The sequence below is a fragment of the Pseudochaenichthys georgianus genome, chromosome 10 (genome assembly GCF_902827115.2).
Source record: "Pseudochaenichthys georgianus chromosome 10, fPseGeo1.2, whole genome shotgun sequence".
In the NCBI taxonomy this organism is placed as follows: Eukaryota; Metazoa; Chordata; class Actinopteri; order Perciformes; family Channichthyidae; genus Pseudochaenichthys; species Pseudochaenichthys georgianus.
Window position 1 is genome coordinate 26,612,167 of NC_047512.1, and position 25,092 is coordinate 26,637,258.

A 25,092-nucleotide genomic window follows, 5' to 3' on the forward strand; every position below is an offset into this window, starting at 1 on the left:
AGTGCTAAGAGCTAACGGCTGTGTTGTTTTTCTGGGGCTCTCATTGAAGATGACGTCACGGCTCCGCCTACACACGTTACTATAGTAACTACCCCAGTTCCTAAACTGTAATGGAAGCGCAGCATTAAAGTGAGCCGGGCCTAATAAGGCCTAACCAAACCGAGCGAGGCCGAGCGAGGCCTGCAGTGGAAACGCGCCATAATAATACTAACACTGAAGTTCTGCCACTGTCTGTGTTTAAGTGGATGTCATTGAAGACCTTTACAAGAGCAGTCTCAGTGCTGTGGTTTGGACGAAAGCCTGACTGGAACACATCAAAACAGTTATTTAAATGCAAGAAATTACTCAACTGTTGAAAAACAACTTTTTCAATGATTTTACCTAGAAATGGGAGCTTTGATATGGGCCTGTAATTGTTCATTACTGAAGCATCTAGATCAGGGGTCTCCAACACGTCGATCAGCTTTTCAGTAGCTCGCCGCTCGATTATCGCGTAGTAAGGTTGCTTCTTGATTTTTCGGCCGCGGCCGGACAATAAAGTTTTTTTATTTTAGAATTGTTTCTGTCACACGAATATAAAATTGGTCGGTGACGCAGAGATCAAGGAACAGACGTGACAGCCGCACAGCGACACCACACACGGAGCAGTCTGCTTTCTCCAGCAACACCAGTCCAGAACCAACAGCAGAATGACCCGCTCTTAATCAGTCCGTGTCGCTGCGGCTCAGAGACACACAGGGAGGGATTTGTGTTTTTGAAAAACACTCGTTATCGTCATGTCAGGTTTTTGGTGGATTTAATCAAGTCTTGGATTGCAGAGTATGAATGTCCTCTTGCTATTTTCAGTTGATAAATACATGTGTAAAGTTTGTGAAGGCAGGAAGAAAGCTTCCGCGATCACCGTCTCCTCTATGTTCCTCCAAACCCCGCCCCCTCCTGAAAAATAATGAGTGACAGGCTGATAGTGACCCGATAGAAACTTTATTATTCACTTAATCACTGATTGAGATGATGAAGCTAACTTAATCTCATACATTCATGGGACTTATGTAACAGTAAGACAGAGAATGTGAGTGTGCACCCACATGCAGTATTTTTGTTTGTATATGCTGTTGTAAATACTCCTGTTGTCTGCTGTGTTCAGACTTAAAGAGCCTGTGACACGGTTTTCCCCCATCATCCAAACCCATCAATTTGAGTACATATTGTCCCATTGAAAACCGTTACTGAACTGATTTTGGATATTTGTACTTTGATAACCATTAATCTGCCTTCAATGTTGACAATTTTCTGGATCTTCTCGCGGATTCTTCAAGTCCCGCCAAATGATGGGTGACGTCATTGCGGGCACAGCGCTCCAGCTGCACCGTCCAGGATCCCAGCATCTGCATGTAAACCTTTATATATATACAGTCAGATGTAAACGCACGACGGCGCACACAGCAGCAAGCTCAGACAGCGATGACAGGTTAATGTTGAACGTGTCTGAGAGCTCATATGAGGCTGAAGGATCGGTTTATGTTGTATCTTCTAAGTTTAGGAATGAGGTGCGTCAATATGGGCGATCATATGGTCATGTAGCCAGTGGTGGACTGGGACTAAAAATCATCCCGGGACTCTCGACCGGCCCACTTCGGTACCGCTAGTTAATTGTCAACGAGGGGAGTGGGGGATGTCAGGGTGCTGTAGATAGTAAATGTAAATATGTAAATATTTGTGTCACTGCATCCTGGTAAAATACAACTATAATGTATAATGTCTGTGTCCTTGACATTAGGCTGCTAGCCACCTGTGCCCTGTACTACGAAGCTAGTTCAACAGACCCTGGATATGTTTGAGTAACAAACAAACTAACAACAACAAACTAACAAACGAGATCTCGCTAAGCGGTCCTACGACGCTGGTTATCAACTCGGTAAATCAAGCCAGGGTTTCTCTCTCCTGCTGAGAGCGCGTTCACGTCTAAGACACGAGTGGATCTGACTTTAATTACATTTGTCTCGAGTGTTTCGTCAACATAATGTGTTAAATAATACTTCTGCATACAGTATGTGACACTGTGAGTGTTGCACGGCCAGATGAGGCTGGAGAAGCTGACTCAGATAAGGAAATATATGATATATTATGATATTATATGATCGATGATCTGATTGATGATGTAATATGAATGATAAGTGCGACACGTCGGCGTCTTCTCTGCATACGGCAGTTTAAACTGTATTTTCTTTATCCTGTAATATGACTTGAGAGATTTAAACTCCGCACACTGAGTTGATCTCTTTTCTATAGACGCCGGAGGCGGGCAGCGTCAGGTAAAACAAGTTATTTAGCCTTCTCAAACCTGAGCCTCACGCGCCGCCTATGGGGGATGTGCTGGTGATTTATCCGACCGGCCCACTTCGGTACCGGCCCATCGGGATTCGTCCCGATGGCCAGTCCGCCACTGCACCCAGCCCACGTAAACTGTCAACGGGGGGAGCCTCGCTGCGGGGAAACGGTGGACCTAGTGTCCCGATCGGAGTGGGAATAATAATAATAATCCGTGCATTTTATCCATTGATTTCCCCAACATTGTGGTAAAAAAACCACACGTTTAATCCATGTTGTTGGTGTACAACTACAAAAAGCATCGGTTTGTTTTCTCATCAGGAAATGCAGACCGGCTCAAACAAACGATCATTTAATGTATCATATGTTCGCCGAATTGACATGAAAGCACTAATAAATGTAGTTTCATCCACTTGAGTTTACAACCACAAAAATAATCGATTTGTTTTTATATCACATCCGACGGGAGGAAATTCAGCAGCTCTCACTCCCGATTTTTAATCGTAATGTAATCATCATCTTCACCACGATCATTTATGTTTATGTCGCCGAATTGACATGAAAGCACTGACAAATATGAATATACTGTAGTCAACTTCATTAAAACGTTATTAACGTGCCTAATCTCAGTAATTCACCATTTCTACGCATAACAACACACTTTGTCCGTGTTTGGCTCTCGAAGCGTTCCCGCATTGACGTCACTTCCGGCTTCCCCCAAAACTTCAAAATGAGTCAAGGAATTTCCCCGCGATGTTCGAAATTATTGATATTTAACGGAACGGTATCGCTTTTTCTTTTTTAAACTGACGGTTCGAGATTACTAGTAGACCAATATTTCATTGCACAACAGTTGTTGGGATGGTGTCACAGGCTCTTAGTCATGTGTGTGATGCCACATTCAGGACATTCAGTGTCCTTTCTTTAACAGAAGGCCGTTGCTAGAAGCTGAAGCTAGACTGCAGAAGCATTCGTTTTTTGTTTTTGAGGATGGAACAATTTCACACAGATATAGGGAGGCTAGACCTATACAATTGATTTATTATGGTTTATAATTTAATGTCAAGACGAAGAAAAAGAAGAAGATGGCTGAACTCTGCCAACCCTGTGGAGATGGAGGTTATACATCTCCAAAATCATGTTCAGCTTAAGTCTCAGCAAAACTCACAACATTTCTGGAGCCTTGTAGACTCAGACAACTCTAAGAACATTCACCAAGCAGCACTGAACATGTCTGCTTTATTTGGCTTTACAGACCTTTGTGAAGCAGCTTTTTCTGACACGAATGAAATCTAAATACAGAACAAGACCGACTGATGAACCTTTAAATGACTCTATTAGAGTGAACCTAAGTGGGTACACTCCAGCATACACCTCTATGGTGGACTCCATGCAGTGCCATTCATCTCAATATAACTGTGAAAAAGAGTGAATGCACATATTTTATACATGTGCCATAAGATGTTTGTACGGTGGTGATTAAGGTGATGCATTTACTATGTGGGCCATAATAAGAAGTGAAAATATTTTCTTTTTTTCTTGGACATGTATGTGAATCTTCAGTGATTACTATTTGGGCCATAATAATAGTGAGACATTTTCGTTTTGTTGGACCTTGATGTGAAGTTAAGATTTTTGATAAGCTTTGGGTATTGATTTCACACGTGTACAAAAGTAGCTTAATTCAAAATGATGAGTGCTATGTGAATAAATGTAAGCGATGCGATGCAAGTAGCTCTTGGCCACTTTCATTTTTTCAAAGTAGCTCTCGGATGGAGAAAGGCTGGAGACCCCTGATCTAGATTATTCTTTTTTAAGAGTGGTTTAATGACTGCAGTTTTCAGGGCCTGTGTAAAAATACGTGAGTGAAGACTAAGAGATGTGTTTACTATATGAAGTAGATCTGAGGCCATGCAAGGCAAAACATCTTTGAAAAATCCCGTTGGAATAATATCAACCCTGACCAAGGTAAATGTTTAAGAACACATTGGGTTCCTTTACTAAAACACACTTTCTAATTGTGTATGTATTGTACAGTATCTAGCAGCAACTGCATGTATCACTATCTATCCAAATAATTGTGAGTGCTGCACCATGGTGGTTGAACTGGAAATAATCTCAGATCAAATCAAACTGCCTGCAAACTAACAATGTGTACACCCCCCTTAGCTGTTGTTGTTGTTACACCTGCCATCATTCTGTTGTTCTACAGGATGTTATGTAGTTTACAGTTATAGTGGTGGCAAGTTCTTCTACAAAGAATTATTGAATAAACTAAAAGGTAAGTGATGACAGACAAAAGCAGCACCTCAATTTCCGAAAGCTGTCCGTCTTGCCGACTAACTGTCGCTAACAGATTTGATCAGCTTTACCTAGCCTGTTAATTGACCCAAATGCTACTGCCAAAACTTGATTTAAAACAACGATTCTTGCGGACTTCTTAACTAATGCTGTAAAAGATGTCATGAAAAACATGCTATTGTGCAGACTAAGGCAACACATGTTCAGCCTAACCAGTTAATGATATAGGAGAGATGTATTTGGATGATTAACATTAACTACTAACTAACACTAACCCTGATTGGTTGCCGCCTACTTGGCCATATTTTAGAACACCTGTGTTTTACTATTTATGTAACACAAGGAAAGGCTAGCAGTACCAGGAAACATTGGCTTGGGTTGCTGACAGATTACTAATGTTACTTTTAGGACGTTTTCTGAGGTGCTTAAGAAAAAGAGAATGACTGTGTCCTTGGACCCTAGACAAATGACACATTAATCTTCACACTGCAAGTACAGTTTTCACCAATCTTGGAAACATGAGACACTTTGGCACCATGGTATATTTTTCTTACGATTATGGCACTATTTCAGGTGTTAATATTTGAAATAAAGTGTTTGGCTAAATAAAAGTGATATAATTGAAAACAAACACTTGAATTGAGAATATAACAGTGATGATAAATTTCCCTCCAGGTTCTTTCCATAGCCTCTATTTACCCTTTTCCACAGCAATACCACATTGGATTAACACATTTGAAATTCTAGTTTTCCCCTGATGTCATCAGGAACGGTCAACAACCGCAAAAACAGCAGCATACAGGAATATGTTCTTGCTTAGTTCATTGGAATTTGTGAGAGCAAACAGCAGAGCGGCATACAATTTATTTCACCTTATCCTGAATACGGTTCAAATTCTGTGTTTGGTTTCTATTCACCTTGTCAACAAGCAAAGTCTGTACAGTGTTTGCCAACTTCTGCTATCAGCACAGTGAGCTCAACACAGTGCACAAGTTCAGATTGAAGAATGTAAAGGGAGAGTGCGATGTGTGGAAACAAAATCACATTCCTTACATTTCTCTCTAGGTAATTATTAATGTGCACTCACATCGGCCGAACAGCACTGATATGACTATAACTGTAGACAGGGGTCTGCTTCTCTGCTTTGGGCCCTGAAGTGTTGTGGGATACTAAAATAAAATGTCTTTTATCCAAATCACTTAAGTTCCCATGAGAGCTAAATTGGTAATATCAGACATTTAATGACTGATAATTCTTCCACATAATCAGAGCGGGGGAGCCATACAGAGTTAAATTGAGCTTATAAAGACAAAAGCCTAAGAGCTAGCTACTTATTAAATTCATTAGAGCGAGGAGGATAGGAGGGCTCTCTTTCTCTTTTCTCTCTGTGGCTCCATTGTTTCCTGGAGCGGTTCATGTAAGAGTCACCGTTCTGTGATCACACAGATAGAAATCGAGTGGTTCCCACATCGACCCACACCTGAACCAATTCTACTTAACAGCTGCAGTGAATGTGCATGCATGCATCCATCCACACACCCTCCATGATGGACCACACAGGAACACAAACAGGGAAAGGTGTGGGCTGCAGCTGAATGTTGATTGAGATAGAGAGGACTACACATGTATGGATTTTCCCAGGGAACAACTGCTTTAAGTGTTAGGGCTTTAAAATGTAGTCTGAGATAAACCGCAAAGATGAAACTCTTCTGCAGTGTAACACCAGAGGAAGAGCTGAGCAGGCTGCGTGTCAGGTAGTAAACACTGGTGCTGACGCACGCTGATGCCGAGTCAGACCATCAGCACTTTTTTCTCCTGTGGAGTTTCTCTGTAAATAAAGAGTGTTTGTTGTTTGTTGGTGCCGAGCAGCAGCACGGTGGGAACTTGTGAAAATCAGCTTGTTCAGCCAACATGGGTCACAACTCCACTGTTTACAATGACAGCAAAGCAACAAGATACAACAAGTAAGACATCAACATGAGGAGAATTTCACCTTGTGTGGCAAGGACATTTTGCCTTAAGCCGTATAATTCAATAATAACAATAAAAGTCAGTCTCATGAAATCTTGTTACCCAGCGGTACAACATGGAGCCATGAATACTCCTCAGGGGGAATCCCAGAAACACAAATAGACCATCAGATCGCCAATTACCAAACACAGAAAACAACTAAATGGAAAGGCGCACAGCTCAGCGGAGCAGGTAATCCTATATATGGTTCTTTAATCGCCATGTGGCTACGTTTTAGTACAATCAATATTTAACTGTTAATTAGCATATTTGTTCAGTGCTGGAAGTGAATGGGGAGGCTGAGGCTGCCGCTTAGTGTGACGTCATTCGTCCTGGAGAGAAGATTTAACTTAAAAAGTTAGCTAATTCCAAGTCAACTCCACTGCAAACAAGCATGCCTCCTGGGGTGAGTAATTAACAATTAGGCTGCTTTCCTCTCCCTCTGCAGCTCCAGCTGTTCTTCAGACAATTCAGCCTTAAATCACAGTGAGTTCAGAGCAGGTTGAGTTTGCTGTCATGTTAATAGGTCAAACTTTCCCTGAAGCAAGTTCAGGAATGTATACAATAAACACACAGGTAACCGAGATCTTGCTCTGATCTGGAGACCAGCAGGACACAGGAGTGTGTACAAAAACAAATAGATAAAGAAAAAGATGGAAAAAAGTCACTTGTTTACCTGTTTGTTTGTCCACCTGAAACTTCACTTTGCAGCTCCTAAATCCATGCTCACTCTAGTTCAGTCCTCATGCCCGCACTACTGATTATGATGGCAAATGACTTCCTGTTTCTCGGTCTGTGATGGCAGATGGGAGGTGTGGATAGGAGGGAGCTGCCCATTCCAAACCGCTGACCCAAGGGCCATGACAAAATGACTTGGGTCGGATTATTGTAAATGTTGTGTTTCAATACAGAAAGCACAATCTCTGGAGATTAACCTGTGTTTCATATAAGAAACTGAAATCACTAAAGTCGACCTTTGTAGCAGCTATAAATCAGTTTTGACTCCCTTGAGAGAATCTGGTACACTCACCCTCTCCTTTTCCTCCTCACCTGCTTATCTCTTTGTGCTCTTTCAGCCTCTCAGGGGCCAGTGTGGTTGGACTTGTTCTCCCAGTTTCACCAACAAAAGCTCCGCATGTATGTGTACCGGCCTTGAGGCGGTCAATCCGGACTCTGCATTGACATACTGGAGAGCCAGCGTCACTGGACAAATACATTACAATGCATCTTGTTTGCTCGCAGGTAATAAGACAATATGAGGGATCAGACTCGGGTTAAAAGACAGACAGCAGGAACACAGAGGATGAGGGTAAGATAAAATAGGAGAGCATACATGAGGAATGAGTGGAAAATGAGAGCATGTGGGGGTTGTCTCAGCGTGGACCGTCTGGACAATAGTCTGAGTGTAAGTCGCCCTTCCTGAGGCATGGTTAGTGGACGGGTTCTACGTCGTATCAAATTACATAATTCAAACTGGAGACGCTCACTTGTGAGGGGAGAAAAGAGAGGACATTGTTCTCTTTTAACCAGGAGAAAGCGACCCCTTTCTTCTTTCTTCGCCATGTGATGCAGGCGACAGAGCTGAGGGCAGGAGGTATTTGGACTTCCTAAAGCTGGCACCAATAGGTGGGCACACAGGAATCCATGCTTATATAGCACCTTGACAACCAGAGATGCACAATATAGCAATTGGCACTCTATTAAAGGCATTCCAGAGAAATAATGTGATTTTTTTTCTTCTGCTGCCCTTTGGCCCGCTGAGAGCAACTTGGAGAAAAATCAGCTGAAAAATGAAAGGAGGGGATAACCCCATCAAAGCGAGGCAGCCCGGTCTAACACTTGAGCAGGTGACGCTGTACCCCTGTCATTACCTTTGGGCCTCACAGGCATATCCAGTGTCAGATTCCACAGATTTTCAGTTGTAAGTCTCTCAGCTGGCAGACAGAGCAGCACCAACAAGAAAGCTCTGGGAACCTCGAGAAGTATTGAAGGTGGTGCATGTATGTGTATGTGAATAAAAAAAAAAGGCAGCAGCAGGAGAGGTAGGTTGAAGAGAGAATAGGAATGTCGAGGTTCGTAGATTGGAATGTGAGGCAGAAAGAAGAGAGGGACGAGTCGGGGCCTGCTGACAGTTACTGTACCTGTCTGACCAGTCAACAAGACGAGACAACAGCACGAGCTAGGCTCATTTCCTCTGCCTAAGCTCTTCTGGACAATAACATTACAGGAAGCAGCTATGGGAGGCACACTGGATGTCTGGCTCTTGAGAAATTACATTAGCCTTGGTCATCAGACACGCACCTGAGCTTAGTGTGTCTGTGAGTTCTACTTTAGAAAAACATGACAGGAAATTCAGTCAAATAGGATTTAAAATAGAGTACCTTATTTACAGAGACAGATTCTTTGAATATATTTACAGAGACTTTTCTTCAAGGGGAAGTTTGTCATTTTGGGAAACTAACCCTGATGCAACTCTCATGTCTGTATGGTAATATGAATATAGAACCAGCAAATGTTTAGCTTAGCTTAATTTAGGCTAAAGACTGCACATTTGTTAAAACAGCTAACCTGGCTTTGGTTTGTAGGTAACAATCCACCTACCAGCACCTTAAAATGTTTGTTTACCAAATCAGTTAAAGTTATTTTGTTCCCTTTGGGCACAGCCAGGCTACTTGTTTCTTGTGCTAAGCTATAAGCTAACTGGCTGCTAAGTGAGCATCCATATATAAGAAACAAATACAAGTGGTATCTCGAACTCTTAACAAGAAAAAGAAAGATTGTATTGTTCAAAATGTCAAACTGTTTCTTTAAAAACCAAACATGACAATGCAGGTGAGTCTTAACTTCCACTTTGCTACCTGTGTGACCTGAGCAAGACATGCAACCTTTAAATACACAGTGTGATTTCTTATAAAAGAACAGGATGTTACAGCAAACTGAAAAGCTGTTGGAAAAGATGAGCTGCGTCTGCCTCGACCACTGCTACTTATACACGCAGATAAAAATAAACAACAAAGCCCACTCGCAGAGGAGGGCTTAGACTCATGGCCTTTTGTTCTCAAAGCTACAACTCTTCAGACTAAATAAAAGAGACAGGGGCTAGGTACTCAGCACGCACGCGCGCGCGCGCACGCACGCACACACGCACACCTAAGGCAGGTGTGGGCTCTTCTCCTCACTAAGAGATAAGCCCGATCAATAAAAACATGAGGAAACGATAAGGCTGGGCTGACTCATGGGGCAAAGAGGCTACATTCATTAACAGGACAATAGTCCTAAAATGAGATTTTTCCAGAGTTAGCGGCTATTTCCGTGGGCCCTCTGCGTTGGTGACATTTATAGACAAAAGGTCACAGTATGGGCTCTGTCCGTCCTCCTACACTCTCAGACCTTTCCCCTCTGAAGGTCAGGGGGTCCTGCTTGTCCCATGAGGATAAAACTATTGTTCAGCAGTCAAGGGGCAGGCCCAACAACCACGCAGTAAGTCAGTAATAAAAAGAAATACTGGACACAGTAGACTTTAAATGGAAGGCATTGCTTAACAGGTTCAGCTGGACACAGAAGACATTTTGATTTATAGAAATAAGCATGTGCCTACATGCTTATTTCACCAAGTGAGCTTCTCGTTATGCCAGATCCACCAATACATACTAATGCTACGTTCACACCGGACGCGATGCGACGTTTGGGGGCGGCGCGATTACATGTCAAGTCAATGCAGAGACACGATCAGGCGCGAATTCGCTCCGACGACGCGCATGAAGCGGTGGACGCGGCGCGAATCACGCGATTGAAGGGGGCCGCGTCAAACGCGAGAGTTCAATTTTTTCAACTCGGGCGTCAAATTCACGTGACGCGTTCTCGCGGAAGCCAATCAGCGGTGAGGATCTCAGCCTGCCGTCACTGACGTTCAACCAGAAAACATCAGCCATTAGCTATTAGCAGTTAGCACACAGAGATCACAGCTCCTCATATCTGTTCAGAAACTGTACAGAAGTTAAACAAGAACAAACCACAGACTGTCTGTGTCATGGCGAATACAGTCGCTGGTTTATTTATGTCTGTAGGCCGTTGTTATGAGTGTGGAGTGAGCATATACAACGTTAGCTTAGCCTGGTCGACCCAATCTCCATTCAGAAAACAAGCATTTTAAAAGGTTTTTCGCCTGCCGTCTTGTCTGCAGACTTGTCAAGCATTAATTCATGGTTTTTACTAACCTGTATCAGTATGTTGTTACGTCGGCATCATTTAGAAACGTGTATTACAATTTAATCACGGTAAAATATGTTCATTTTGTTGTAGCTCCCGAGCCAGCGCGTCTTGTTTGAATGATGCGAGTAAACACAGCTGGCAGCCGCGGTGAAACTCGAGCGACGCGATAGGAGCGTTTAGAGCGAAGCGAATATTCGCATCGTGTCCGGTGTGAACGTAGCATAACACTTATATACTTGCATATCATTGATCTGTGATGTTCCTCACTTTCCATGACTGTAGTGGTGTGAAATCTTTTCATAGGTTTTTTTTCTTCTGGTTGATCATTAGAGAATCTCTTCCTTATCCTGCATTTTCAAGTTGTGGTCAACAACACATATACGCTGACATAATATGACTTTATAAAGCTGTGACGTTGCAGACTGAAAAATCAAAACATCAGCTGGGTGATGAGGAAATGTCAGGAATGTCAAGATAATTCAAAGTTCAATCTCCAGCGTTGAGGAAGAACACCTGTCACTTGGGGATAATGATTAACTCAGGTGTGTTCTCTGCATTGGCATTTGGAAAATTCAAGGCCCCTGCAACTAAATGTGTGAAAATAAATAATATAACACACAAGACTTAGGATGACCACATGTTTGTGTAGTCACAACTTATCTATTGCAGATATACAAAGGAACTTTTATTTCTTCAATATTTTCCAAACAAGGTCAAACATGTTGATTCTACTTACATTATTGCATGCAAACTTTAATCATTTACTGTGCCTGCTTTGAGCTAAACAGCCTTATGTGAAACAGTGGCAGAGTCCGGGCAGTGGGCCTGACACGCCTGGCCCGGCCAAGCCCCACGGTGATTTTCCTAATCGCAGCGACAGACGGCCCACAGAGCGGATCAGACCAGCCACTGGCAGAGGGATGAATGAGGAGTGAAAGCTCTAAGTGTAAAACTACAACACTTTCTCCTCAGAGAGATCAGGCATGGCGTTGTCTATAAAAACTCTATGAGATGAGTGCAGACAGGAGGGTGAGAATAGGGATAAGCCCAAGATTAGGAGGAAATAGGGTGAAAGGGGAGGAGAATCTGAGGAAATAGTGTTGAGGAGGGGAGACATACCAAACTCAAAAGGGCTGATTAGTGTTTGATTAGCTGGCTGGCCTGAGGGGAAATCTCTACCAACCATTATGACTGCGCTCTCCTCGCTAAGCCATCTGCTAGAGCAGCTAGACTGTCGTATGCATGACTGACCTGCAATGCACTTACACGCTACAGAACTAGAAAGACGCTTTGTTCTGTAGTTCACATTGGTGATGGTGGAATTATAAAGTATTTAGTTGCTGCACCTTTGTTCAAACTTGAAGGGTGCTTAATGGAGAGGAGTTCAAATCCTCCTCCACTTGGTTAGTCAACACGAAGCAAATGGTCAGCAGACATCTGAACGATCATCAGCAGAAATAGTGTTTCATCAGCTGTCAGTCCTTTAAGGAGTCTCACCCACATCCACACACACACACACACACACACACACACACACCTCCTGGGAGCTCAAACAGCTGAACGAAGACATCACATCAGCTGCCTTGTTGATTCTGTTGAGAGAAGAGCAGCAGAGAGACAGACTGCGCTAATAGGTTGTTGTCAAAGAAATCCAATAAGCTTTTAGCTAACAGATTGGATTTATTGATTAAATCACAGGTACTTTTGGTTGAATATCCCAAGGCGAATAATGATGCAATAATCATTAATAATAATTTCAATTCTTTAAATTTTTTTGAAATTTGTTGACATCAAAATTCTCTAAAATGTTCAAAACAACAACATCACAACATGTGCTGTTGAATCAAAAATCAACTTTTTGTGCTTTCTTTACGGCCCGTCCACACAGCGGCTTTGGAAAAAGCGTGCCGGCGGGCGTGTCTGAAGCTCCACCAACAACATGAATCTCCCACCCCTGACACACAAGCAGTTGGAAGAAGCTTCCAACGCCGCTGTGTGGACGGGCCGTTACAGGCAGAAATGAATTGTTCTTATTCCCATTTTACTTAGTTGCTGGAAGTCTCATTAAAAATGAACTCAAAACTTCTTCACACAAAACTGAAGGAAACAGAAGAAAATATTATTTTGTTTGTGATTGATTTGGGTTGACTGCCACTTTAAACCTTGCAGTCAATCCTGACCTTATACCCCTCCAGCTAACACTGCACAATTTCATCTGTTTTTGCATTGGGGATGAAGGAGACCTTATTGCAAAATCTCGTATCTCAGTCACCTCTGTGTCATAGAGAAGTGGGCAGGATGAGAAGGAGAAATGCATTTTTGTGTGGTGACTTGAACCCTAAACAATAAAACAATAAAGCTGTCTCCGTGATTGCCATGCAGAGATCAGTCTCACCGGCACTGGCAGTATATCACCCGCTATCACCTCTTTCAATTCTCCTATGATTCCTAAATTACAGGGATGGTTAACACGCAGCCTCCAACAGCTCACACATCTATTGTCAGACTATCTCCTTCACTTACGTCAGCAGGCACCCACCATCACCACACTCAAAGGACTCTTCCTGCAACGCTCCAAGAGTCCTCGGGTCAGAGGTCACCTGTGGCCTCTGGTCTCCACGACAACAGCCCAAAGACTGGGCCCTCCACACACACACACACACACACACACACACACACACACACACACCACACACACACACACACACACACACACACACACACACACACACACACACACACACACACACACACACACACACACACACACACACACACACACACACACACACACACACACACACACACACACACACACACACACACACACACACACACACACACACACACACACACACACACACACACACACACACACACAGCTTTTGTCCCCAAACTCATGGTGCATCAAAAGAGACCCTGGAGTTTGAGCTTCAACCCAAACATGTACAGGCCACTGCAGTCAGTGGAGACCACCAGAGCTGCAAAGTGACAGGAAATAAATGGCAAAGAAAAATCACTGTTCATCCATCAGTCTCCTTTTTCTTCACTCACAAACACATACATAGACACACTCCGTCAGTAGCCAGTGAAAACAGTGCAAACTAATTGTAAGTATAGCCTACAATTTAAAGTCATGATCCAGTTGAGGGTTTTACTTTACATGGTGAACAACGTAAAGTATTACGTTTATTTCTCAGGTTTAGTCTGCAGAAAGTTTTGAACAAACCATTTTCAAGATGCACAACAAACCATGCACTGACACTAGCTGCAGCGCTGCATGTGCAGGAAAAAGCGGATCAGGGAAATATTGAAACAAGTTGGCGCCGCTCACCATGTTCTGCACGCAGGACATCTCTCGGAGCAGCACGGGAACTCTGCTGCAGTTTAGTCTCTCGCTGCTTATGTAAGGAAACGGCGTTTACGTGGCTCCGCAGGATACTTTCCAGGACTCAGAGCAGCAGACAGCGATCAGCCTGCGTGCAGAGAGAGGAGCGCAGACTGTCTCTTTTCCCTCTCGGAGGTTTGAACAGAGTGAGAGGAAACATGAGAGGCGGGGAAGCATGTGCCTGTCCCCCCTGTGGCTGGACGGACACACTTCGGGTTGTGGATGGGGACACCGCCATCTAGCGATTAGGCATGTAGGTGAACCACATAAACAAAAAGTCCCACATTCATTATTTGTCAATTGGGGTTTTATATTCTGTCGATTGGGGTTTGATATTTTGTCCATTGGGGTTTGGTAATTGTACCAGTTGTGGTGCAACATCAACTTATATATTTCATTATTAGGGCCCGATAACTGACAGAGTCGTAGTGCAGGACCTATTGAAATTGCTTGATGCTGATTGATAGCCTTAGCATGTTAAATCCTGGAGGTTTTTTCCACATTTCTCAGGACTTGTGAAACAATTTTTTGTTTAAGGTGTCTTAATTGGTGCAAGCTAAATGGTTCTTTATACTATTAAACACCTGAACCTTTTTAATAACATCCATAAACATTCATCTGTTTACACTTCTAGATTATTTATCTAGCCTAATATATAATTCCATGTACTTGTGCATAGACTCTTCTTGCACTATTTCTATTATATTTTATTTTATTTGTATTAACTTGCACATATCAAAACATTCTCTTGCACTATTTTATCTGTTTGATTTGTTCTATGTCCTATAGCCTATCTGTTAAACTGTTGGAGGAGCCTGTGACCTACGTTTTTTTTAATTTCAATGACAATAAAGCCTTGAAACTGAAACTTGAAACTATAGCGCCCCTACACATTTGCTAACAAGCAGCCCTTCGTTGTGCTTTCGCCTGTGAAATATGCTCACATGGTACATATGGATGTATATTGTTTATTACACACTAACTTGGACACACAAATAACCTCAGTCTGTGTAGAATTATTGCTTTTTTTTAATGTTCTTTCGTAGTGCTGGTTGGTCTCCGAGCACATAATGAAGCTGCCCTATGTGTGCTGTGTGCAACATACTCGATGAGCACTACCACAGGGTCAATGGTGGGGGTCAACAGGGCCCCAACATCAAACTGTTGCCACTATGCCCCCTAAAATAGTAATAACTGTCTAATTGCTATTTACAGTATTCCTCTGAGGGAAATATCATTATAGTTTCTGCAAGGCTGCCACTCACTATTATTTTAATGATCAATTACTGAAAAATGTGCACCACAAGTCTTGTGCCATCACATGTCTTGTTAAGCCTGAACAATAATCAGAAACCTAAATATAGTAAACGTACAAAATATAAAACTGAAGAAATCCCATTTAGGAAGCTAGAATGAGAAAATGTTTGTTTGTTAAAATGGCAAACAATGTGTTTGTCCATTTGACGACTAACTGACCAATAATTTCAGATTTTCAAGATAAACGACAGTGTTTCTTGGTGTATGAACATTTTTACATTATTGTTATTGTCCAAATTCTTAATTTAAAATGCCAAATTTACCAGAGGATGGTGTTTATGAAAAATAAATGACCATTCACAGTCTAATGTTAATAATTATAATTAGTAACATAATTATTACCTCGTATATCACACTATTATGAAATTAGAATCAAGCTATGTTTATGGATACCATTTCTCACACACAGAAAATACTCATAACTCAATAATAATAATGTTTATTTTTATATGAATAAAAAGGCAGGGTAATGCACAATAAGAAAAAGTAGAAAAAGACAGGTAACAATGTGTATATAAAACTTAAAAAACACAATCTGCTTAATGCACAACGCTTTACATACATTCATCTAAATCTAAACAACAACATTTCTCTTAATTTGTAGGCTTCAGTGTGTTTACAGCAATAGAAAGAGAAGATGATGTTTGTTGCATTTATATATTGATATGTGACTGATTGAATATGGTTCAGTACTTTTGACAAAGCAAAATGGTGCTCCTGATCTCCACCGTCTCATCTAGTTGTTATGGTTTTTGTTTCTTAGGTTTTGCTTTGGGCACCACTTTAACAGTAGTAGAAACTGATTTGGCTCCTTGCAGGTTCTGGGCGGTGCAGGTGTATGTTCCCTGGTCCACGTCCCGCACCTCATCGACCAGGAGGACAGACTGGGACTGCTGTCGGGCCGCTCCTCCACCCACTGGACTGATGCTGTCCTGAGTGTACAGAGGCCTCCCAATCTGCAAACAACACGATAAACCAGAACATTTTTAATAAATAATCAATAGATAGCTGGATGCTCTGTAGTCCATAGGTCAGAGGCCTCTTAACTAGACAAGCAATAAATACAAAGATTATGACATAGGATGTACATAACTAAAATGTATAGTACAGCAAACATGCCATATTGTAGAGTTCTATTTCGTCCCTACTGACCGCCAGAGGTGGTGCTTTAGCACTGGATATGTCCATCGCGCGCATGCGCCGTACGAGTATAACAACAAAGTCACCTGTGACCCACGTGACACCGGCTATATCAGCTGGTGTCATCAGAGGATCTGTTCCTTTCATCTTCTCGCTGCACGAGGATACCGTGTCCGTGGCTACAATATTGTAGCCTACAGCGTTCAGTTGGAACGTTTGATTTAAGGATTTCTCTGCATCCAGCTGGCTGCGTGCAGCTTCGCGAGTCGCGGGGTTACCCATCCTCCAGGAGCTGTGGCCGGCTGCGCAGAAAACTTCAACGGACAGGTTGGTGTCGGCTTGGTCGGTGACGGCAGTCTTTCCACTCCCTCTCCCAGCTAGGTTGTCCTGATTTCTGTTTTGGTTGCTACCCTGGCTTGAACTTTCTGGTGACGGCAGCGTTTACGCCCCCTCTCCCAGGAGTTGCCCTTGTTGCGCTCTCTGTACTTTTCTGATAGCGCGGCGTTGCGCCAAGCTATCATTAGCATCTTGAGTTCCAGCTTTTGTCGTGTCCTCTTGTTTAGCTAGTTAGCAGTAGCGCGGCTCAGCCTAACGGCCCCTACACACGGCGGCGTGCGTTGTCGCTTGCCGGCGGGGGCTGAAACTTGACCAACAACCAATCACATGAATCTCCTGCCCCAGACACACAAACACACGGTTTGATTGGCTAGAGCTTGTACTGGCATATGATTCGATTGGCTGACGCCTCCGTCGAAGCGTCAAAAGTAGAACATTGCTCTACTTTTGCAGCGAGCACCGCGAGAAAAGCTACGCTTTGCTCCCACAATGCAGTTCGGCGAGGCGTGACGTCACCCCATTCAAAGTGAATGGACAGAAGCGTTGAAGCAGCATTATCAGTTCCGGGTACTTCCCTTCGGTCTCTCCCTCTCTCCAAGGGTGTTCACCAGGGTCGTGGCGGAAGCTCTCGCACCCCTGCAGGCACAGGGCATGAAGGTCCTGCCGTACCTAGACAACTGGCTGGTTTGTGTGCCGTCCCGGTCCCAAGTGGCCCAGGATACGGCACGCCTCTTATGTCACGTAGCGCGGTTGGGCCTGACAGTAAACACCGGGAAGAGCTGCCTGGTCCCCTCCCAACGGGTCACTTACCTGGGATTGGTCCTAGATTCGGTCGCCATGAGGGCCTATCTGACACCTCGTCGTGTGGATGATATTTCCCACCTTCTCCCCATCTTCAGGCTGGGCAAGAGTGTGCCTTACATGCAGTTCCTCCGGCTCTTGGGCAGACTGACTGCTGCCTCAGCCGTTGTGCTCTTAGGTCTGCTGTCGCTGTGCCCTTTGCAGATGTGGCTGAACAGCCTTCACTTGGACGCCAAGTGGCACAGGAAGGTCAGGGTGTCGCACCAGTGCCTTCACTCTCTGTCACGCCGGAGAAACAGGGCCTATCTTCTGATGGGCGTGCCCATGGGCGCCATCCCATGGGCGCCATCCCATCCCACTGTAGATGCATGTCTCTCAGCGTGGGGTGCGGTGTGGCAGGGCAGGACTGTTCAGGGTCTGTGGTCCGCCCAGGAAGGTGCATATCAATATCACATCAACGTGCTAGAGCTTCGCGCTGTGCTGCTTGCGCTCAGGCACTTTTTACCCCAACTGACGGACAGGCATGTGCTTGTTCGTTCGGACAACATGTCCGCGGTTTCCCCGATCAACCACGAGATCCGCACAGCTGCTCCGGGTTTCACAGAGCCTCTTCTCTTGGGCGTCTCCCCGCTTGGCCAGCCTGCGAGCAGTCTTTCTACCAGGAGACCGAAATCAGGTGGCAGATTTCCACCAGGGGAGTGGACAGTGGCGTTTTCTCCCGGAGGCCAAGGGAAGCCAGGCTTCCCCTGTTTTTTCGGATTGTAGTTATAATTTAAATAAATAAATAAAAACACTTTGTTTTGTTTCTGTAATTCTCCTTTCATGTGTGTTCCTGCCGGACCGTCTCTCCGTCTCTTCCCCATTCTCATTGAGTATTTTACAAAGAGTGAAACAGCGCCCCTCTAGATGTCATGGTGAAACAGTAGATTGCATTCACTGTTGCGAGAGGAGGCCAGCAGAATCTAGCTTCCCTTGGTGAAAAAAAATTGAGGGATTGACCAATCAGATGAGGCCCACGTGATGTCCCTGCCAACCTGTGATTGGTCAGGGCCATGCCAGGGGAAGCTAGCCGCCTCTAGCTTCCCTTCAGGGGCGGCTGGCGGCTGGCGATTTGATTGGACACTGCCATCCAATCACATCAACATCAATTTTAATACTGTAACTGTCATCACCGCCGTTAGAAATTATCAAGCAAATGAAGCATTATGGAGGGAGGAGATTTGGCGTACTTAATTAAGCATAACTTCACTAAACTTCCGCTACAGCAGCAACTAAAAATTAAAGCAGATGGCAGGACAACGCCCACACTCGAGCTGTGTACACAGAGGAATAAGGGATCTAATCGGACGTTCAATGAGGACAATTATTTCCGCACGGAGTGGCTAACTGGAAGCGCTAAACTTCAGCGTCTATTTTGCTGGCCATGTCTTCTTTTTGACAAGGGTTTGTGCTCCCTGAACAATCCTTGGGCAACTTCAGGATTCATCGACCTTGCCAACCTGTCACGGGCAATTGAGAGGCACGGTAAATCTAAAAATCATATAGATTGTGCTGTGAAATTAAAGCTTTTTGGACGCGTCAGGATTGCTGCACACGCTGTACAACAACAGGTTGTTTCACAAGCCACCAGGAGAGCTGATACAGCTTCTTATTGAGGATGACCTCGGCACACTCTCCGAGGTCTACAAGCTGCTCCAGCTCATGCTCACGATACCAGCCACCAGCACATCAGCAGAGCGCTCCTTTTCCTGTCTAAAAAGGATCAAAACGTATCTGAGGAACACATGTGGACAGGACAGACTTGTCAACCTAGCCACAATATCCATTGACTCTGTTGTTGTGGAGGACCTAAAGGCCGCTGGGAAGTTCTATGACATTGTTATTGACCACTTCGCTACCATGAAAGACAGGAGAATGGCCTTCCTCTTCAAATAGGGTGAGTGAAATGCACACCCCTTTCTCTCTGTGCATACCTGTTGCCTGAACGGCCCGTGTAGCTATGTGTGCAATTTCTGATGTGGTTCTGTTGGTTATTGTGCATTGCTTGCCTGGATTTAGCTGCAGGTGTTCCGTCTGAAGTAGTTGTTTGCAGTTGTTTAATTAGCACAGGGTGCTGCTATCCGGAAATCAGCACTGCAGACAGCATGCCCGATCACCTGAATAGATGAGAGTGTTTATATTTTTGTGTTACTTTTGGACTACGGACTGAACTAATTACAGAGACGAGGACTGTTGCTGCACTTGCCGTGTGTGTTAGTGTAACAGATATTTAATCTTGTATAATCACACACATTCTGTGTTTTATATTATTTCATTCTGTGTTCTTCATTTTATTGAATGTTAAATACCTGGCAAGATCGGAGAGCTGTGCTCAGGAGTTTATTGTTGTGAGGACTTTCATTTCCTTTCTTTGTGATTTTACTTTTTGTATATATTGTGTCCCTCATGTTTCCTCTTCCCTTTTTGTAAACGTTCCAGTGAGAGGAGTCACTGAGGGAAATGTATGTAAAACTGATCATTTGATCTGTTATCAGATTCAGACCTTAAACAGAGATCGTCTCAACTTTACGCTGACTCGGCGGGTCTCGTCCATTATCAACACAACGCATACTGATACTTTGATGTGAACGTAAAACTTTAAAGGTCTCCTGATTTAGTTTGTGAATGAATGCTTCTTATTTATTAATTACCGAATCTGCACTGCGCATTGAGCGGCTGGTATTGCATTGGTGGGGGGAGGTTGGCATAAATTAATAAGAAAATGCTTAAATTAATAAGACGAGAGAGTTTCAGCTGGAGAGTGCGTGCGGACCTGTCGCTTAGATAACAGGCGTGTACAAGTCCTGCATCTGTATGATACACATGTGTGTAAAATGTTACCGGGCGCTGTAATCACTCATCTGGTTACGTTATTGACCATCCCCCCGACCCAAAAACATTGGCTTCCCCTACATTTTCCCCCACCCCACGCTACTGGGAGTGGAGGCTTCATCCAGAAGTGGTGGAGACAATCTGGAGCCTTTTCGGCAGGGCCGAGGTGGACCTCTTTGCCTCGGAAGAGTCGACTCGAGCACAGTACAGTATGAGTGCAAATGGAAGCTCTTCTCCTACTGGTGTTTGAGTAAGGCTGAGAATCCGGGACATTGCTCCGTGGCCACCGTTTTAGAGTTCCTGCAGTCCCTTCTGGATAGTGGACGTTCTCACCCCACTATCTCTGCCCGACATGTCGGAGTCGATGGCGCCACAGTGGGGAGCCACAGGTTGGTGTCCCTCTTTCTAAGAGGGGCTCTACGGCAGCGTCCCCCTAGCACCCCAAGGGCCCCGGCTTGGGACCTATGCTTGGGACCTGCCCCTAGTGCTGGATGCCCTATCATCACCGCCAGTGGCCGCCCCCTGCCATCAGGGGTGAGATGCCACTCTACAAGGAGCGTCTCAACGTCTTGGGCCACCCTGAGAGGAGTGCCCCTGGAGACCATCTGCGCCGCGGTGTCTTGGGCGTCTTCTGGCACATTCTCCAGGTTCTACCGGGTCAATGTCGCCACCCCCCATCCTTTGGGCGTGGTCCTGTTGCCAAGCTAGGTGAGTATTTGGTTTCTTCATGACACGGTTGGTATAAGTCATCCAGTGCTAAAGCACCGCCTCTGGCGGTCAGTAGGGACGAAATAGAACGATAGTTACGTCTGTAACTACGGTTCTATGAGTCCCGGATGACCGCCAGAGTTTCCTGTCACTCAGAATTCTTGTGTGCTCGCGAGAAGATTCTGGGAACAGATCCTCTGATGACACCAGCTGATATAGCCGGTGTCACGTGGGTCACAGGTGACTTTGTTGTTATTGGTACTCGTAAGGCGCATGCGCGCGATGGACATATCCAGTGCTAAAGCACCGCCTCTGGCAGTCAACCGGGACTCATAGAACCGTAGTTACAGACGTAACTATCGTTTTAAATAAAAAATATTGTAATGATGACTGTCTTCCTGAGTGTCTGACCTGCTGTCCTGGGTAATCCCAGGTGAACTCCACAGCCACGTCCTGCTCCCCCACCACAGAGCAGCTGACACGCAGATTCTCCCCCGCAGTCACTGAGCTGGACGAGGCCTGGATCACTGGAGCAGGGGGAGCCATGGGGTCTGATGGCAAAACGTGGAATGTAAGTAAGTTTTATCGGTGATAAGTAACCGAACAACAATTAACAAAATGCAGACTAATGAAACTGAGTACTACTCCCTGCATGTTCTGCCTGTTTTATCAGTTTTTCTCGAGAAAATCTTAGTTTACAAGTTTGTAAAAAGAGACAGTCAGCAACAAGTGCCATACAAATAGTTAATTTTAGCTCAGAAATGAAAATGTATTGTGGAAGTACTGCTGAAAATGTTGTTCTTAAAAGATAGAATACTGAAATGGCAGGAAGAAAAAATACATTGTGTATGAACAGTTGAGGTTATCGGAGTTAGACAAGCTGCATACAAGACAATGTGCAAAGAGTAAATGGGTAAGTGTTGAAAGAGTATTACATACATTCTGTAAAACAAGAAAAGTTGCAGTTCCTTACCGTAGAATAGGAGTAACCAAATATGTTTGGTTGTTCGCTTTATAAAACTTTCCAAAAAGTGTTTATCAAAATCATTGTTTATCAATTTTTGTGATTATGGCTTTTGTAATAATTTGACCATAATTTTAGTGCTTGTTACTTACTGCCCCATCAGGCAAGTTAGATGGACTTGGGACTCTCTGTAGCTCATGGTTGCAATTATCTTTAAATGTACAAATATATTGGACAACATTTGCCTGCCTTCCTTTCTGGTGCAAATGAATTCACAGTTAAGCTTTTGGACTGTGCGGAAGCACTCACAGTTAACATAGATGAGCATGTACTTGGTGGAGCTCTGCCTCAGGTTGCCCAGACTGGCGACACAGAACAAGGCTCCAGCATGATGAGGCCGGGGGCGATGAATGGTGAAGCCCCTCTTGACGTTAAAGGAGATCTCTGTCCCGTCAACTTCCACCTCAGCTGGAGGAAACTCACGGTGCAGAGTCACTTTGGCCTGGGGTGAAGTCACCTGGCAGGGGAGGAGAGTAGGCCAGTTGGTTCTCAGCTGGATCGCCTCGTAGTAGTCAGCCGACGGGACAAATAGTTCTTGTGGATCTGATTGGAACCGTGAGAAGATGTCCGATTCAAGACAAGATAACGTGACGAGTAGCAGTCAAATAAAGCAGGGGCAGTTGTAAGAATTGTATGTGTAAGAATCAATTAAAATGCACTGTACCTGGAAAGAAGACAAATACTTTGACAGCTTTGTCATACTCCTTCCTGCAGTCTGTGTCTTCACAGTACATCGGATAACAGCTGAACTCCCCTGTGTCTGCACCCGTAGTGTTGACCAACGTCAGGACGCCATATCGCTCCTGTTGGACCATACTGCAGAGCCAAAAGAGGAAAGTCAGAAAACGTACTGACTGAGGAGGATAATTGCATTAATATTTATTATGTATTTGCTGCTTAGCTGACCTGAGCCTTCCCTCATCATCATCCTCCTCCAGGTACTTTGGGACGCTCCACTGCACAGGTTTGCCCCTGCACCTCAGCTCCAAGGTGTCTCCTGACTGCACACTTATACTGTCTACCACCTTTTTAAACTTCCCTCTGTTTAGCACCTTTATGTGTCAGATATGAAAACACATAGTTACTGTATACACTGATGCAGTCATTTCTCTGTGTTTTACTGAATGATCCTTGGACACCATTCGTGCTGTTTCCTACCTGTGTGAGGAAGGTCTGTGCCGGGGCTGTAGTTTTGATCTTTGGTTTGGCTGTTACAGCTCTGGGCGATTTGTTTGTTGACCTCCCAAGTTTGGTAATGCTCGGCTTTGGCTTCCTTCCTGGATTAATCTTCTGTTGTTGGGCCTCCTCTTGACAATAAGCTACACAGTATACACAGTAAATGAAGCAAGAATAGTCCACAAATAAGATTAGATACCTTAATTGATTCCCAGCAAGGACATTTCGAGAAAATGTTACATTGACCGGGAATCAAACCTTGGTTTATTGCTTGGAAAACATGTGCTCACCACTATACCACAATTGCTAAATAAGGATACCGGCAATTGTTAATTATACGAATCAAGGGATAACAGTTTTATCTTGATGTGCCAAATGGCATCATGGTGGATCAATGGTTTTTACAACATGTAAACTCCTAGAATAGGCCATTATGCTTAAGGGCAACAGAAATGTCCTCTCCTTAGTGATTCTAGGAACACATGTTCAGATAACTGTAGTGAATCAAATCACTTACCTAACTCGAGGATGACAGCACAAACAAGGAGAGCGCTCAGCACCAGCCTCCCCTTTGATCCAAACAAGTTCTCCAAAGGCATGATTGATAAGTGGAATAATATCAAAGTGGCTTGTTAGTTCATGCAGTTCAACACAGTACTGCAGAATCCAGAGAGAAGAGGAGGAGGGCAGAGCTCACAAAGTGAGAGCTCAGCTGTTTACCAGAATCACAAAAATTCCTCCTCCTGAGTGGCATTAGTACCCCAAATTCCTCCTGCCCGGCTCAATGGAGGCTTTCAAGCCTGTCCGGACCAATGAGGGTCCAGAGACAGAGGCCCCTGTTTGCTTAGCTGCTGGACTGGAAGTGTATGAGCAGCATGAGTCTGGCCCTCTGAAGCAGCCTGAATGAAGTCTGTGGCGAGGTAATAAAAGCATTTGGTGCCCAATAAACCCTTTGTCCTGTGCTTACTGATTGTCGTTCTACTGGTAAAGAAAAAGCTTTGACTAGCTTTCGAGTCAGAAAAATCTAACAGAAAAATATGATCAACTTATCATCTACAGAGATTTATCTTGTTAAGTAAATATATCTTTGGTATTACTATTGCTGTGTTTTGGTGCAGTGTTTCTGTTGTGAACAATTTAGTTAAAAAAACGTGATTTTATTATAAACTACAACCAATATATGAATTTAAATGTTTCTAGAAAAAGGATTTTGCATGTTTGATTAAAATCACAGAATGCTGTTCCCAGTGAGAACTATGTAAACCCTGCATTTGAGCGACAGTCTTGAACATGAACAGGTACGCTTCCATGAAAGGTCCTTTTGTTCTCACTGAACTCCAGATCTTTATCTAAGATTGCAAGGGGAACTGGACTTTTTTTTAAATTAACAAGCCCTGCAGAAAATGAACTCCATTCGCCTTAAAACTGGATTCTTTATTTTTAATTAAGGAATACATTTAAAATATTTAATTAGAATACA

The 25,092-nt window shown here is 43.9% G+C and overlaps 2 protein-coding genes across 4 annotated transcripts in view; both read right to left on the reverse strand.

Moving 5' to 3' along the window:
- n4bp3 (NEDD4 binding protein 3) overlaps positions 1-14,400 on the reverse strand; it is a 31,527-nt gene extending 17,127 nt beyond the window's left edge. Inside the window, exon 1 of one of the 3 annotated variants that reach the window (XM_034093688.2) lies at positions 14,186-14,400. The gene's annotated coding sequence lies outside the window, so the exon portion shown is untranslated. Of the gene's footprint in view, positions 1-7,315; positions 7,402-12,388; positions 12,880-14,185 lie in introns of those variants that run through there. The other 2 variants (XM_034093691.2, XM_034093690.2) reach the window with 2 other exon arrangements.
- A 1,579-nt stretch (positions 14,401-15,979) lies between these two features.
- LOC117454243 (platelet-derived growth factor receptor-like protein) lies at positions 15,980-24,326 on the reverse strand. The gene is made up of 7 exons (XM_034093407.1): positions 24,130-24,326; positions 23,595-23,755; positions 23,343-23,488; positions 23,101-23,252; positions 22,686-22,979; positions 21,824-21,963; positions 15,980-16,512 (listed from the first exon to the last, which is right to left on the reverse strand). Exons 1-7 carry the CDS (start codon positions 24,209-24,211, stop codon positions 16,300-16,302), a joined length of 1,188 nt encoding a protein of 395 aa, XP_033949298.1. The 5' UTR covers positions 24,212-24,326; the 3' UTR covers positions 15,980-16,299.
- Between the last annotated feature and the right edge of the window lie 766 nt (positions 24,327-25,092).

Coding starts and splice junctions, on each gene's coding strand:
- LOC117454243 (XM_034093407.1), bottom strand. CDS start 24,211: ATGCCTTTGGAGAACTTGTTTGGATCAAAGGGGAGGCTGGTGCTGAGC. Junction 23,756..24,129: donor TGCTGTCATCCTCGAGTTAG/GTAAGTGATTTG, acceptor TATACTGTGTAG/CTTATTGTCAAGAGGAGGCC. Junction 21,964..22,685: donor CATGCTCATCTATGTTAACT/GTGAGTGCTTCC, acceptor TTTTGCCATCAG/ACCCCATGGCTCCCCCTGCT.